Genomic DNA, 15441 nt, shown 5'->3' on the forward strand with positions numbered 1-15441 from the left:
TCCCTTAGGCAGCATCATTAGAAGACATAGCATACATTTTCACTGCTATGCAGATGACACCCAGCTCTATCTGTCCATAAAGCCAGATAACACACGCCAATTAGTTAAACTGCAGGAATGTCTTAAAGACATAAAGACTTGGATGGCCACTAACTTTCTGCTTCTTAACTCAGATAAAACTGAGGTCATTGTACTCGGCGCTGAAAAGCTTAGAAATATGGTATCTAAGCAGATTCTTACTCTGGATGGCATTACCTTGGCCTCCAGTAACACTGTGAGGAACCTTGGAGTCATTTTTGACCAGGATATGTCCTTCAACGCACATATTAAACAAATATGTAAGACTGCGTTCTTCCATTTGCGCAACATCTCTAAAATTAGAAATATCCTGTCTCAGAGTGATGCTGAAAAACTAGTTCATGCATTTATTACTTCCAGGCTGGACTACTGCAATTCATTATTATCAGGATGTCCAAAAAACTCACTGAAAAGCCTTCAGTTAATCCAAAATGCTGCAGCAAGAGTACTGACAGGGACTAGAAAGAGAGAGCATATTTCTCCTGTTTTGGCTTCCCTTCATTGGCTTCCTGTTAAATCCAGAATTGAATTCAAAATCCTGCTCCTCACATACAAGGTCTTAAATAATCAGGCCCCATCTTATCTTAATGACCTTGTAGTACCATATCACCCTATTAGAGCACTTCGCTCCCACTCTGCAGGCCTACTTGTTGTTCCTAGAGTATTTAAAAGTAGAATGGGAGGGAGAGCCTTCAGTTTTCAGGCCCCTCTTCTGTGGAACCAGCTTCCAGTTTGGATTCGGGAGACAGACACTATCTCTACTTTTAAGATTAGGCTTCAAACTTTCCTTTTTGCTAAAGCATATAGTTAGGACTGGACCAGGTGACCCTGAATCCTCCCTTAGTTATGCTGCAATAGATGTAGGCTGCCGGGGGATTCCCATGATGCATTGAGTTTTTCCTTTCCAGTCACCTTTCTCACTCACTATGTATTAACAGACTTCTCTGTATTAAATCATATCTGTTATTAATCTCTGTCTCTCTTCCACAGCATGTCTTTTATCCTGTCTTCCTTCTCACACCCCAACCGGTCGCAGCAGATGGCCCCGCCCCTCCCTGAGCCTGGTTCTGCCGGAGGTTTCTTCCTGTTAAAAGGGAGTTTTTCCTTCCCACTGTCGCCAAAGTGCTGCTCATAGGGGGTCATATGATTGTTGGGTTTTTCTCTGTATCTATGAAGCGCCTTGAGGCGACATTTGTTGTGATTTGGCGCTATATAAATAAAATTGAATTGAATTGAATTGAATTGAATGAATAACCGTTTTCCAGTATGTTGTTTTGATATGTTTTTTTTTTTTGCATTGTTGATTTGTTTTTCACCGAAGCAGCTAATAAAGCATGATGGATTTTTACAATTTTGACTCTTTCTTGTGAGATTCTATAACAGAATGAAACAATAATGCCAGTTATAAATAAAGACAATAAATTGAGTGAATTATGAAACACTTATTTTATTTCTATTAGATCTGAAAATGTTGTGTAACACTACAACCTGAAATGACAAATACATGCGTTGGCCTGTACAGGAGATAAAGAAAAAAAAAAACAACAGCTGTGAATCGTCCAAATCACCAAAGTAAACTGCACCTGGGCTTGTTGCAGGGATCTGAAGTTACTAAACATTTTGTGACTGTATGCACTCACACTTAGGACCATATAATAATAAATATGTGCGTGATGGGCAGTACTTACTCCACTCTGTATGCTCGTATGGGTCTGACCCTTTCACTCCTTTGATTTTTTCCTCGTACATTATTTTTGCCTTTGCCTGAACTCTGTCTCTGTACGGAGCTGCCGTGTGCTCCATCGTTTTGTACATCACTGTTTTTGGACCAAATAAAAAGCAAATAGGTATTAAAACCGCAGAATTAATGATTACCAGTGCTGGAAATGCTAGCGCTTGATGGAGTGTTTTGATTTTGTTGCCACTCGTACCCACAATGCAATGCGTGAATGTCACGTGGTCTGTCAATCTCTGTTTGGAAGACAGAATTTCTGCTCTGAGTACATCGAAAGCACCACGACTGCAGTTTTCATGTTGGATGTAAAAAGCGCACGTGACGCTGTGACGTAGGCTAGAATCATGGCGGCGGTCAACGACGGTCCAGCCGTGGGATTTCTCTTGTGGAAATATGCACGTTATCTTTTCCTTTCTGTTGGTAGGTGGCACAGTGCACTTGTGGCAAGATAGTGCTAACATGTAAGCAAGCTAGAAGACTGGCATCCTTGCTGGGTATCCAGTTAGGGAAGCAACACAATATTAAAAACAGAAATTTGAGTAAAACCAAAATTACTTTCCCTAGTAACTAGTTACTTTGAAAGTAACGAGTAACTTGAAGTAACTGAGTTACTTTTGATAGAAGTAACTAGTAATGTAACTAAGTTACTAATTTAAAGCAACTTACCCAACACTGTCTGACACACAACACTACACACCAACTACACAAGACAACACATTAACTACACACTACACGCTAAAAATCACAAATCTCTCACATCTCAAAGCTCGCTCTCTTTTTCTGCTGTCTCTCTCTCTCTGTCACTCCTAAAACTTCCCCCTCTTCCTAAACAACCAAATGTCATGTTGGCATATCATTTTTGATTGGCTGACATGGTGCGTTTTTCCACCAACACTTAGGCTACGTTCACACTGCAGGTCTTGATGCTCAATTCCGATTTTTTGATCAAATCCGATTTTTTTGTCTGCTCGTTCACACTACAAATAAAATGCGACAGCAAACGCGCTCTAGTGTGAACGCTCAAAGCGAAAAGAAGACGTCACACACAACGCGCTCTGTTTAGACCCAGAGCAACAGTATTGTTTGACTGATGGCCCTTAATATAAAGACTTCGGACTTTACGTTTCCCAATTTTTGCTTTAAGTTATTTTGTTATTTACATAATAATGTAAATAACCTAATAATGATCCTTATTGCTGTTTTAGAGGAGCGCTGCTTCAAAGGATAGTTGCAGATTTCTGTCAGAATCTGCAGATTATACAAATAAAATGTTCACGTTTCTCCAACGTTGTCTTCCCAGCAGTTTCACCGGATGGACAGGAAGCGTTCGCTTCTCTGGCGCTGATAATTGGCGTCTGTCTTGTGTCAGTGACGTAAAAGACGGATTTAATGCGACATGACCATCAAACAGCAGTCGCTTTCTGAAACATCGGATATGTATCTGATTCAGAACCACATACGAAAGTGACCCAGATCGGATTTGAAAATATCGGATTTGTGCCGTTCACACTGTCATAGCATGATCGGATATGGGTCACATAGGGTAAAAAAAAAACGGATTTGATGCTTTCGCCTGCAGTGTGAACGTAGCCTAAGGGGCAGGTTTTTTTTTTTTTTTTTTTTTTAAACTTTAGCAATTACTCTCATATGGAGAGAGTGCTCGCTGCGCTGTCCTTAGACAGTAAACATGACGAAACTATTCAGGAAAAAATATGTATTTATTATTTATCATGACTCTGGTTTTACGTGGTCTATCAACACAATTTAAAAACTATCACCTTGTTGCTTTGTCATCTTGAAGTGGTCATGTCATAAAGTCATAAAGTCGTTTATTCTTCCTCAGTCAAACAGCAGCATTCATGCGATTGTTTTGCTCCCTTAGCTCCAGGTGTTGTGCCAAAAAGTGATCGTCAGGCAGAAAGTGATTGCCTCCTGCAAGAGCGCGCACAGCTGCTTAAAGCTGTAACTTAGGTAGACAGCTAAAGATTACTTAGGTAGACAGTTACTTCTGATGCAGTAAGCTGAAGACAGCTTCAACCGTCTGGTTGTTGAAAAATAGTAACGTGACCGCACCGCATTTTCTTGTTAGTAAGGTAACGGCGTTGTAACGATAGAAATAGTAATTAGTTAGATTACTCGTTACTGAAAAAAGTAACGCGGTTAGTAACGCCGTTATTCCCATCACTGCTGAATTCTGACTTTATGCCAGTCGATCTAAACACACCTGTCCGCCTCCCCAAAGGATGAATGATCTCCATTCACGTTATGAGCAGACGTTAGCGGTGCCACGATATGTACGCACTGCATCAAAGGCCAAAATGTTCTCACTCTTTCCGGGAGACTAGCATACTCCAGCAGGCTCTCTTTTAGCTTAATGACTCGGGACATGTCGTGCTTGCCCTGCCATGACCCACCTCCAAACTGTCATCTTTCTTATTTGCTCACTTGTGAAGCTACAATATTTAGACGAACTCCTGACTGCGTGAGTGCACAAGATTTCGGCACACCCACATTTAACACGCGCTCTTGTGCACGTTAGACAAACTTTAAGGTTCCCTTTCACAAAACTGAAGTTTTGTGAATAAGTAGGACCCTTAAAAATCTGTATTCGCATCATTTGGGCATCATTTGCAAAAATGTGCAAATAAAATAAGCTCGTTAAAAAGTAGTAACTGTAAAGCAAACGCGCGGTGCTGCTTTTGTTTAAATTAAGCGGTCAAGGTGACAGGAAAAAGGGCCGGATGAGGACTAGATTTGCAGAGGTGTGGGGAGAGTGTGGATGCCACAGTGATCCACTAGACTGACGTCTCTCTGGTAGCGCAGAAGAAGACCGCAACACGGTTATTTCACAGACTTCAGTGCAACCAGGCAGTCGACAGTCTCTCCCGCAGAGAGGCATAGAGAAAGAGGAGGAGAAAAACAGAACTTCGGCAACGACAAGCTGTAGCTTTCCAGCATGTTCAGCCTTCTGAAATCTCCGTTTAAACACACTCGCCCAGCAACTGTTTGATTTTGCTGGTGTGCAGGATTTTTCCCCCCTCTTCGCCCCCTTGGAAAGATTCGTCTTTTTTCTATCCTCCTCCGGCTGATGTAAAAAGAAAAACGAGCCCCTTGATCTTGGAATGATGTGGACCTCACACGATACTGTTGGATTTGTTTTCCTAACCGGATTTTGCGTTCAATTCGGATTCTCTTTTGAAGGTAAGGATGACATATTTTCTTAACCAAAACGGGGGAAAAACAATGTTGGCGTGCGAGCGCGATCGTGTCTGGCTTTGCTGCCCTGCACTGGTGGGAGAAAGTGTTAAAAGTGCGCAGCTTTGCTGGCGGCAAACGGGGAAAAGACGCTGTTGTGAAGGGAATTTTTAAGTGACTGGAGAAAAAAGAAAGAGAAAGCGATCTCAGAATGAATGTTTCTCCTGAAGCTGATGGCGAAAAAAATGCAACTGGTGATTGTTTCAGATCAAGTCGTTTCACGTCGCGTTCAGAAGAGAAGGGGGGCTCCTTCCCCCTCTTCCCCCCCCCCCCCCCCCTTGCATCTCTTTCACGGTTGATGGGGAGATAAAACTTGTCTTAAAGGCTGCCTTTCATGAGGAGCTTTCAGCACCGCGGACAGCTGCAGCTGCCTGCGTCTGTCCGCGCTCCTGAAAAGCTGACGCTCCGGATTCCGTGTGGCTGCTTCGTGTCGCTCGCCACTTTCAAACTGCGTCGGTGCGAGCTCTCTCACGCTCGCCTTTGGCCACATCGCAGCTACAAAGCTCTAAACTGTTTAACGGGAGTTTGTCGGACGTAAACGACGGTTTGGTTTAAAAGTTTACAAATGTCACGTCGTCACCGCTCCACGGAAGGCTACAACCCCTTCAAACCAAACTCTTTTATCAATCTGTGCTTTAAAAAAACACCCGTGGACTGAATCACACTCAGGCAAACACCACGAAGCTTAGTTGGGATTTTTAACGCGGTTTCAACCAGCTCCACCATGTATAATAGGAAAGGGTTTTTTTTTTTTTTTGGGGGGGGGCATGGCTGCTCCAATTTAGTTTGTGAATAATGTAGCAGGCGTGCGTTACATAAATTCCAGATGAAGACGCGTCATTATATGTGACGGTGGTGATGGTGGTGCTGGGGATTGGGGGGTGTGTGTGTGGGGAGGGGGGCTCTCTAATTAAAAACAAGAAGGCACCTTTCGTCAAACGTGTGCCTCAGTAACGCAGCTGCTGCGGCCATGAGCGAGCAGGAGACTCGAGTGATTCCGTGCGTGTAGACGACGCACAAACTAGCCTCATCATTATTACCCCCGCCTCACCCCCTCCTCCCCCCGCTCCTTCTCTCATCCGCAGGTCGGTTCACGGACCTGCCCTCCAACATGACCGTCAAAGAGGGTCAAAACATAGAAATGGCGTGCGCGTTCCAAAGCGGAACCGCCTCCGTGTATTTGGAGATCCAGTGGTGGTTCGTGAAAGCGCCGGAGCCGAGTGACAGCGAGGAGGACATCGATGCTCAAGAGGTACAAGGGGATCTCTCCCCCTCTCTCTCACTACATCTCTCTCGGCGCGTGCCCTTTCCCTGTCAAGAGCTGTGCGAGGCTTGCTTGGAGCACACCCACTCATGAAGGAAATAAGGGCATCCAGTTTGTATCCCCCGCTATTACGCACAAGCACCTTATGTTATCAAACCTCGTGTCTCTGTAGCCGACAGAACATTAAGTTTTTGGGTATTTATTTTCTTTTCTGGAACTTTTTGTTACCTTCAACCCCCCACCCCCAGCTGCTTCCCCAAAGCGGTTAAACATTTCTCATTTCCATAACTTTTCAATCCGTGCCTCTAAGTTCAGTTTGACTACTTGGGCTTCCAACTTTCCCCTGAAACAGTTAAAAAAAAAGCCCTCCGCACTCCAAGCAGGACGCAGCCCCATCAAGAAGAAAAAGTAAGAGCATTAATCAAAGAAAAAAGTGGAGGGTGGGAAAGGGGAAAAATGAGCTCGTTCTGGATATTAATTACATGATAAATGAAGTAAATGAGCCCAACTATTCATGGATGGATAAAAAGTGGCTGAATCAATACAGCCAAAGCATATTCCTGCACGCTGCCTCATTTAACAGTGCTCTTTGGCATTTTGTTATGTATTGCTGCTGCATTACTGCTGCTTATGACAGCAAATAATGATCGGCTGCTTAGTGAATGAGAGTGTTTACTGCATTGAAATGGATGGAAATGACTTGCTTCCATGTTGTGTGGTGAGGAGCTGCGTTTCGCGACGTGCGAGGCCCGTTGTATCGACATCAAACGGTGATCTGTACATTTCTATGACAAAGGGGAAGCGAGAGACGTGTGTGACGGGAGGTAGCTGGATATCCATGTGGCTTTAATTATTGTTCCATTGTTGCCCGGCTCTCATAGCAGCGTCGGCCAGGCTTTGATGTGGGTTTGATCCCACATGACTCTTGGATGTTGGGTTGAAGTGGCCTATTGATGCAGACATCACATTGTTACCCATATTTCTTATCAGGGATGGCTGTGTGAATGAAAGCTGCTGTGTGTGTGTGTTTGGCATGCAGTGTTTCACTTTGAATGGCAGTGTGTGTGAGAGAGTAATAGAGAACGAAGTCACTTGGTCTCCTGGAAATTTAGAGGAAATGAACACAATGTCTTAGAATGCAAATGTTTATGGAAATCCAAGCTGCACGCACGGAAAGTAAGACTCGGGTGTTTGAAAGGATGATATGAAAAGACTCGAGAAGACAGACAGCAGCTCAGTGCTGAAATAGTGCAGAGGAAGGGGAGGTGGGCGGACACTTTATCTTCAACTCTTAACGACCCAGGTTTAATTCTAACCGCACAATTATTCTACTGTGAGCTTTTATTCTTTTAATGCAAATATGCAGTTATTGCCTGTGGCTTTTATTGTGTGACACGTTTTACAATAGTGGTAAAGGATGGAACAATGTGGAAATAAAAGAAGCAAGGACATATACACAGAAACACATTATATGAACTACACTTCTTGTTTTGTGAACTAAGTCAGTCTGTTTGTGAATGTAGACTGCATTTCGAGGTGCTGGATTATACAGACCTGTGTATAGTGAATTTGAGCCTGAGTCTGTAGTAGATTGTCACCTTTGTAACAATTCAGTCTGTAAAATTTCTTCCATCCTAAATGATCCACAGTTGAGGTTATTGTTGCAAAGTGGAAGTGTTTGCGCAGCACCGCAGTTCAGCCACAAAGTGTCAGGACACGTAACTTAGAGGAACGTATGTGTTCCAGGTAGGAAACGCGCATCCTAAATACAGTTTAAAACATGTGCAGAATGTAACAAATGCACTGCTTCTTTGTGATTGTTTTACATGTGAACATATGAGACTGGGCTGGTTATTGTTCCACCATGGTGCAATGCTGTTTGCAAGTCATTTTCTATCATCGTGGAGCTTCCTGTAGGATCAGTGTCGGGTTCCTTCATAGAAAAAATAAATAATGCATTTTTTTAAACGTACATATTGGATAGGTAACTCATTACACTGCTAGTTACATTACTTTAGCATTACTCTGCAACAGTCTGTCAAGTCGTAACATTGTAACCCTCTTCAAAAGAGTGACTCATATTTCAGTGTTTGAGCTTTTATGTTATATTTAGACGTGTGGTTTCAGTTAGCACATGCGTCTCCTCCTAGATGCTCGAGCATGTAAAACAACTAATATTATCAGCTTTTATAATACTTCAGTCATTCTAGAAATAAAAGAAAGACGAAATCAGATGACTTTGTGAGTGTGAAAGTAGGTGTGTTACCCAGAGGCAACACTGCAGAGGGATGGTATCGACTAGTCCTACAAATATACATTCGGTGAATAAGTAGAAAGTGGATTCAGGCTGACATGTAGACACTGAAAAATGTAACACAAATCCAGAAATTTATGTAATATTTAATAGTAAAACTCAGTTCTTCTGAAGCATTCCCAGGTCCACTCAAGGAGTTTCTGCCTGCATCAGATCTAACGTTTGCCACATGCAGCAGGATTTGGTAATGGGTATTTTTTGTAAAGCATTAGAATTAACTTCTAACAAAATGCTAAATCAGGTGATTTGTGTAGCCACAGAAGCACAGTTTTCTCTATTTTTGCTGTTGTTGTTGAAATATAAGTTAAACTTAAACATGTCAGCAGTATTAAACTCAGTGCCGTCTATAACCAACACATTATTCAGTTCAATTCTATTTTATTCTAGTGCCAAAACCATAACAACAGTTACCTCGAGGTGCTAATTATTGCACTTGTGTATACAGAAATTCGATATGCACAAGTTCTGTCTAAGTGGTGCATTGCTCCACCGATCGCCAGACCTCGTTTTTTTCAGCAGTGCTCACAATAGTGGCTTCTCTGCACTGCAGTATGAGTCCAAGAAACTGGACAGTTCGATTAAATGACTAGCAGCAGGATCTCCAACCGTTGCACCACGTCTGGTGGTGATTTTGAGGAGCTTTTTCTCAGGCCGACTGGACAGAGTGCACACGTGGCCCTAGCAGCTCTGAAACACCATCAAGGACAAACTGTCTGCTCTGGTCTGGGATAAAGCAAGACTTGCGCCTCACACATGAAGGAAACACCTTTATTAGAATTCTGCAGTCTACTGAAGAGTCACTGGTGACCTGTCTAAGGTCAGGGTTGGATTAATGCCCGCCTCTTTGTGATGCAATTTCCAGCCCATTATCACCCACAGTGTTTAGCACTTGATTTTAAATGGATAAATAACTTTTGTTTTATTAAAAATCATGTATCCATGTAGTATATGCCAAACCTAATCACAGAATGGTCACTGTTGAGGTGGTTATTAAATAATATTAATAATAATGGATTGGATTTATATAGCGCTTTTCAAGGCACCCAAAGTGCTTTACAATGCCACTATTCATTCACTCTCACATTCACACACTGGTGGAGGCAGCTACGGTTGTAGCCACAGCTGCCCTGGGGCAGACTGACAGAAGCGAGGCTGCCATATCGCACCATCGGCCCCTCTGGCCATCACCAGTAGGCGGCAGGGTAAAGTGTCTTGCCCAAGGACACAACGACCAGGACAGAGAGGCCAGGGATCGAACCGGCGACCTTCCGGTTACAGATGCGCTTCCCAACTCCCCTGAGCCACGGTCGCCCTTAATAATGCACCAAAAGCACTGAACACCAAGGCGCCCTGGCAATATTTAGTCTCCTGGAGATACCTGTACCAAGGCCAGCCTGTGTCTGTTAATAGAACTCAAACAGCTGCCATTTTAAAAGGTAGTAGAGTGATGCACTCAGCGAAGAGACCACCTAGTACTACTAGGACTAAAGTGCATCATTTGTGTAACATCATATTCTGCAGAGTTGCAGGCTGAGAATCTTTAGAACTCCTCTTTATCAGGATGTTATTCATTGGCTCGTGTATATTTTTGATATGCGGTAAAAATATATATTTGTGCGTTGACTTTTTCTGATCTTTCCCTGACCCCGTGATGGGGACCTGGGGTCTTATTGTATTTCAAATTTCCCAAGTGTCGCGGAAGCACAGAGCCCACGGTTGTTCATTTTGGCCTCGCAGTCGCTGAGCTGTGACAGAGTGCATTGGAGGCTTTCTCAGGTGGAAATGTAAAGAAAAATAGCCCAGGGGTTATGATGGTTTATTATGGGGGGAAATGGTTTATAAACTGTGAGCTGTGATTGCGCTGAAGACTTGTTTGGAGGTTTACATGTTTTAAAACTGGTCTTTCGCTTGATTTCGTTGGTGGGAAAGTGGCAGTATGGAGAGATTGTTTTAATGTTTTAAATGGATTCAAAACATTTTTGACTCTTAGAAATTGTGTCCATGAACAGAGTGTCAGACGATAAACATGTAGCAAAAAATTTACAGTTGTGTCAACTGTACTCAGATCACTGCAGATAAAACAATGATCTGTCACAGGGCTTCTTCCTGTGCTTTCTCTGTTAAAGGACCAACATGTGGACTAAGAGTAGATGTAGGGGGCATGTGAATGTTTTGGTGAGATAATCCCTTCAGAAGATGATAACCACTTCTGCTTCCCCCACTGTTTCCCATTAATATTACATTGATGCTGCATAATAATATTTTCGACTATTCATTTGGATCTTCTAAATAATTATTTCTGCATGAGGGCAAACTCTGTGTTGTAATATAATCTATAACAAGCCTATTCAAATGGCGGCCCGCGGGCCAAATGCGGCCCAGAAACAACCTGCGAGTGGCCCTGCCTGTGGTCCTGGCAGAAACACAGAGAAAACACAAAAAATTAATTCATTAATTAATTTTAAAAAAATTAAAAAATCCTACAGCGTAGTGTAGACTGTGAATGCAACACTCCTAGTAGCCTAGCAATATTTAACCCACAATGCACCGTGATGTAAACATATTAAACAATCATCGTAATATATGATGCGACAACAGCACGTCTTTCTCTCTCCAAAAGCACAAAATTGACAATGAAAACTGTCGGTTTAACCCTGCCTGGACTGACAAATACTTATTCATTTTACCGAGTTTAATAATCTTACAACCGGAGTTGTACTACCATGGTGAGGGTCCTGTACAGCCCAAGAGAGAGCTGCAGCATCTTCCCTTCATGTTGGGTTCTTGGTGAAGAAGAAAAGGCCTTTCACAGATTCTGAAACAGTGAAATACTGCATGCTGGCCGTGGTAGATGTGGTGAAAAGTGATGAAAAAATGAAAGTAAGTGTGACATCTGCTATTAAAAACGTGCCCCTGTAGGACAGTTCAAATATTCGTAGAGTTGAAGTTCTGGCGTCAGACGAGTTTGAAATGCTGAAGAAAACTGATGTAATGTCTATAGCAGGAGATCACAGACAGAACTGATGATGCACAGTTGTGCATATATGTCCGTTTTTTGGATGGGAAATTGCTCGCTTACTACCGTTAGAGGGACGCACAGCTGGCGAAATAATGTTTGAGAAGATTTCAGCTCTTTTTGAGGAAAATGGTCTGGATATGAAGCGTGTCTGTATACTTGTGACGGATGGGGCTCCATCCATGGCAGGAAAAGTGAGTGGTCAGCGAAATATTTATTTTAATTTGAAAGGGAATTATCAAAATGTTTTTTGTTATTATTATTATTTCAAATGTGCAAAAAAAATAGTTTAGTCATAGTTCCCTTTTTTAAATGGACCTTTTGGTGTGCATTTGTGAGGTCACCAGATTTACAGGGGAAAAGGAATAAAAAAAATACTTGTTTTTCAATACAGTTGTGTGGGTTTGAAATTGATCATGATCTGCTGCTTACTGGCTTAAAAAAATATCTGGCCCAGATAAATTCGTAGTTGAATAGCCATGGTCTATAACAATATCATCGAATCCAAAGAATAAAAAATAAATACATCTGATCATTTTTAAAGCTCTGCTTAAGGTTTGTTTAGATTCGCGTTTGACTTGGGTTTAGTAAAGACTATTACATACAGTTAACTGTTTGCAAAGCAAGGAGAGTTTGTGCTTTGGGTTAAAAGAGATCAGTGTTGAGTGTCAGATGAAAACAGGAGGAAATGGTGCATTTGATGGGGACTATTTTCAGCATTAATCCGCATTTGCTGCTCCGCTGGTTATTTCTGACAGACACTTCTCAGTTAGAACATTTATCTACTTGCAGGTTTTTAGCACCGTGATTAAGATAAGAAAAAACAAACTATGCTTAATTTGTTGCCGTTTTCACTTATCAGCTTTTGGAATAACAAAAAAATAATATTCATGAAGCTTTTCCAAAATTCCCTGAGCCTACCTTGGACACAGATTAGAGTAAAAGAAAGGAAAACAAACATGTCAATAGAGAGAGCTGTTTGGCTTCGGCTTCCACAACAAGTGCTAAATGATTCTCCTCTCAGATTACAAGCTGCCAGTTGGTAATTATGCACAAACACAGACAGACAGAAACAAAATATTCACACCTCCACGACAAAGAGGAGTCGTGCCGCTGACGGGATTCACTACACTTGTGATGTTGTTGATTCAAGTCAGAGAGTAAAGACACAGAGAGGAGGAGAGCGATCGCAGAGCACGAGTGGGAGCTAAACATTCGCTGTTACGGAACAGGAGCAGATTGCTGTGGAAACACGGGGTCATCAGTCTATGCGACACTTTGGCTGGCGTTCTCTAACTGAGGCTGTCTCGCCTGTCATTTCATCTATAATTATGCAGCATTGTTTGCAGAATGTTGGGTTATAATCCAAAAGGACTCAAGTGTACCTTTAAAAGAATATAATATGCTGCACATTTATATGAATGGATATGTGGATGCAAGCTTTTAAGCTAAGAGCAGAGGAAAGTAGTTTACTGGTGGTCTCGTGAAGCACTTCTGCCATTTAAAAAGACCAAAGTGAATTTTTTTATTTCAATTTCCCATGTAGGGTACATTTTCCAAATCAGCTCTCCAACATGGCCATAATGAGCTGGAGAGGACTGGTGTGAGAGTTGTGGTGCATCATGAAGATTTTTGCTGTGCTTTTCATGAATCCAGTTGAACAACTGCTTTATTTTTAGTCTCTGAGGCTGTTCTTGAGTTCCCACCAGTTTATTCATTAAGACATTAAAACCACATCGCTTTGTTCTACAGGTGCCCTTAACATGTCCCTGACCTGGAGGATAAAGGAACCCTGTTCCACTGCGTTTGGCAGTATTGAAAGATTAAAACATTTTAGGAAGAAGTCACTGTGGCGTGAAAACATGCACTATATGGACAAAAGTACTGGACCTTGTTTCTCATCCATTTTTAATCCATTATCACTGGGACCACTTTAGAGTTTTTTGCTCTTCACTGGGATTTCCACATCTGCTGTCTTCTGTTTTTTATTAATTCGTCTGGTTGGCTGGCCATTTATTAGTGTGTAATCATACATTGCCCTTAAACCTATTTGTGTTTTACATATGTAGACCCTACAGTAATAGGGAGAAGCCCCCAACAATCACACGACCCTGTTTGAGCAAACAATTGGTGACAGTGAGAAGGAAGAACTCCCTTTAAGCAGGAAGAAACCTCCACACTCTGTCAGGTAGTGATCAGCTGATCACGGGGTCGGGTTTAAAGGAGAGACACCGCCCACTTGTTCGCCGCTCAGACATCGTTCTCTTCATGTCAGGAGCTCCGAATCCTCGCCGACGTCAGTCTGCTTCAGCAACTGTGAGTGTTTTCCCTCTTGACTCCGTTTCTCATCCCGGCTCCGCTCGCTCTCCGTCTGAAGCTGCGCTTCGTGCACTGATCATTACTAGAGTAACCAGCCTGTTCCAACCCATCGCTTCGCCGCGTTTGGGTCTAGCCAGCACGCCACACGGGCACGCCGAATTACTGTGTGTAATTCGCCCGATCGTGACACACTCAGGCAGCCATGTACGACGATGTGAGCAACGACAGGACAAAAAATCCTGTCGTTGCTCACGTCGTGGTAGATGTCAAAGGTAGCCAGAGATTAATAATACCTAATGATTAAATGCAGAGTGGTGTGCAACCACACAGGGTTAGAAACAATAGAAGTCCCCCCCCCCCCCCGCAGCCTGATCCAGCCCTAACTATAAGCATAATCTTGAAAGTAGAGATGGTGTCTGTCCTGTGAATCCAAACTGGGAGCTCGTTCCACAGAAGAGGAGCTGCTGACGGCTCTGCCTAAGGCCGAAGCGCTTTATTGAAGTACTGTGAGGTCTTTAAGACAAGATGGGACCTGATTATTCAAGACGTTGTTTGTGAGGAGAAGGATTTTAAATTTGATACTGGATTGAATATGATTGTTATGGCAAATGCAGATGGACCCAGGAAGCAGAACGCACGGAGGCAGAGTTGCGGTGAAGACAGTTTATTTACAGTGAGGGGGAGGTATTTACAAGGACAAAATATATACAACAGTGTATGAATGGGGACGCGGAGCCAGGACGTGCAGGTGACGAAAACACACACAGGTAGTGCACTCGATCTAAAAAAGGAGAGGGACGAGAATTAGGAGGGTCTTGCCCGATAACCGAGAAAAGCTTAGAGTAAACTTTACCGAGAGTTGGAGAGCTTACTTGGTACTGTTTGATGCCAAAACCTCCAGACGGAAAACAAACCAGTCGAGGCAAAATCCTAGGGAGGAAACAAAACTCCTTACAGTCACCAAAAATAATCCAAGGGCTCCAGCAGGCAGGGGCAGAATTTCAGACACTCCAAAAACGCCAATACTCCGACACTAGTCTCCTGTGAGGTAGCTCCTAAAGAACACTTCTGAGGAAAGCATCTGATGAGTAACAGGTGTGCCAGGTTCAGTGACTCACTGCCCCGCCTACCTATACAAAAGGGGAGGCACCAAAAAACACATACAAACAAAACACCACATAACCAGAACCCAACTCCTAACAATGAAGATGAGAAACCAATATGGGAGAAATATGCTGTCTTTGTCGTCCCTGTCAGGACTCTTGCTGCAGCATTTTGGATCAACTGAAGGTTTTTAGGGAGTTTTTAGGACGTCCTGATAACACATTACAGTGGTCCAGCCTAGAAGTAACAAATGCATCAAAATCACTCAGAGACAGGATGCTTCTAATTTTTTAAGGTATTGTGGCAATGTAAGAAAAAGTCCTACGTGTTGGTTTAGTGTGTGCACTGGAGCACAA

The 15441-nt window shown here is 42.7% G+C and overlaps 1 protein-coding gene across 2 annotated transcripts in view; it reads left to right on the forward strand.

The window, feature by feature from the left end:
* The first annotated feature begins 4549 nt into the window (after positions 1–4549).
* Positions 4550–15441, forward strand: part of vstm2a (V-set and transmembrane domain containing 2A) — a 121865-nt gene continuing 110973 nt past the window's right edge. The window contains exons 1-2 of one of the 2 annotated variants that reach the window (XM_087845835.1): positions 4550–5014; positions 6154–6320. In XM_087845835.1, coding sequence (XP_087701961.1) covers positions 4936–5014; positions 6154–6320 — 246 coding nt within the window. In that variant the 5' untranslated portion in view covers positions 4550–4935. The remainder of the gene's footprint in view (positions 5015–6153; positions 6321–15441) is intronic. The other variant, XM_087845836.1, reaches the window with a different exon arrangement.

Source organism: Neolamprologus brichardi, chromosome 9 (genome assembly GCF_056152115.1).
Source record: "Neolamprologus brichardi isolate AB-2024 chromosome 9, ASM5615211v1, whole genome shotgun sequence".
NCBI lineage: Eukaryota > Metazoa > Chordata > Actinopteri > Cichliformes > Cichlidae > Neolamprologus > Neolamprologus brichardi.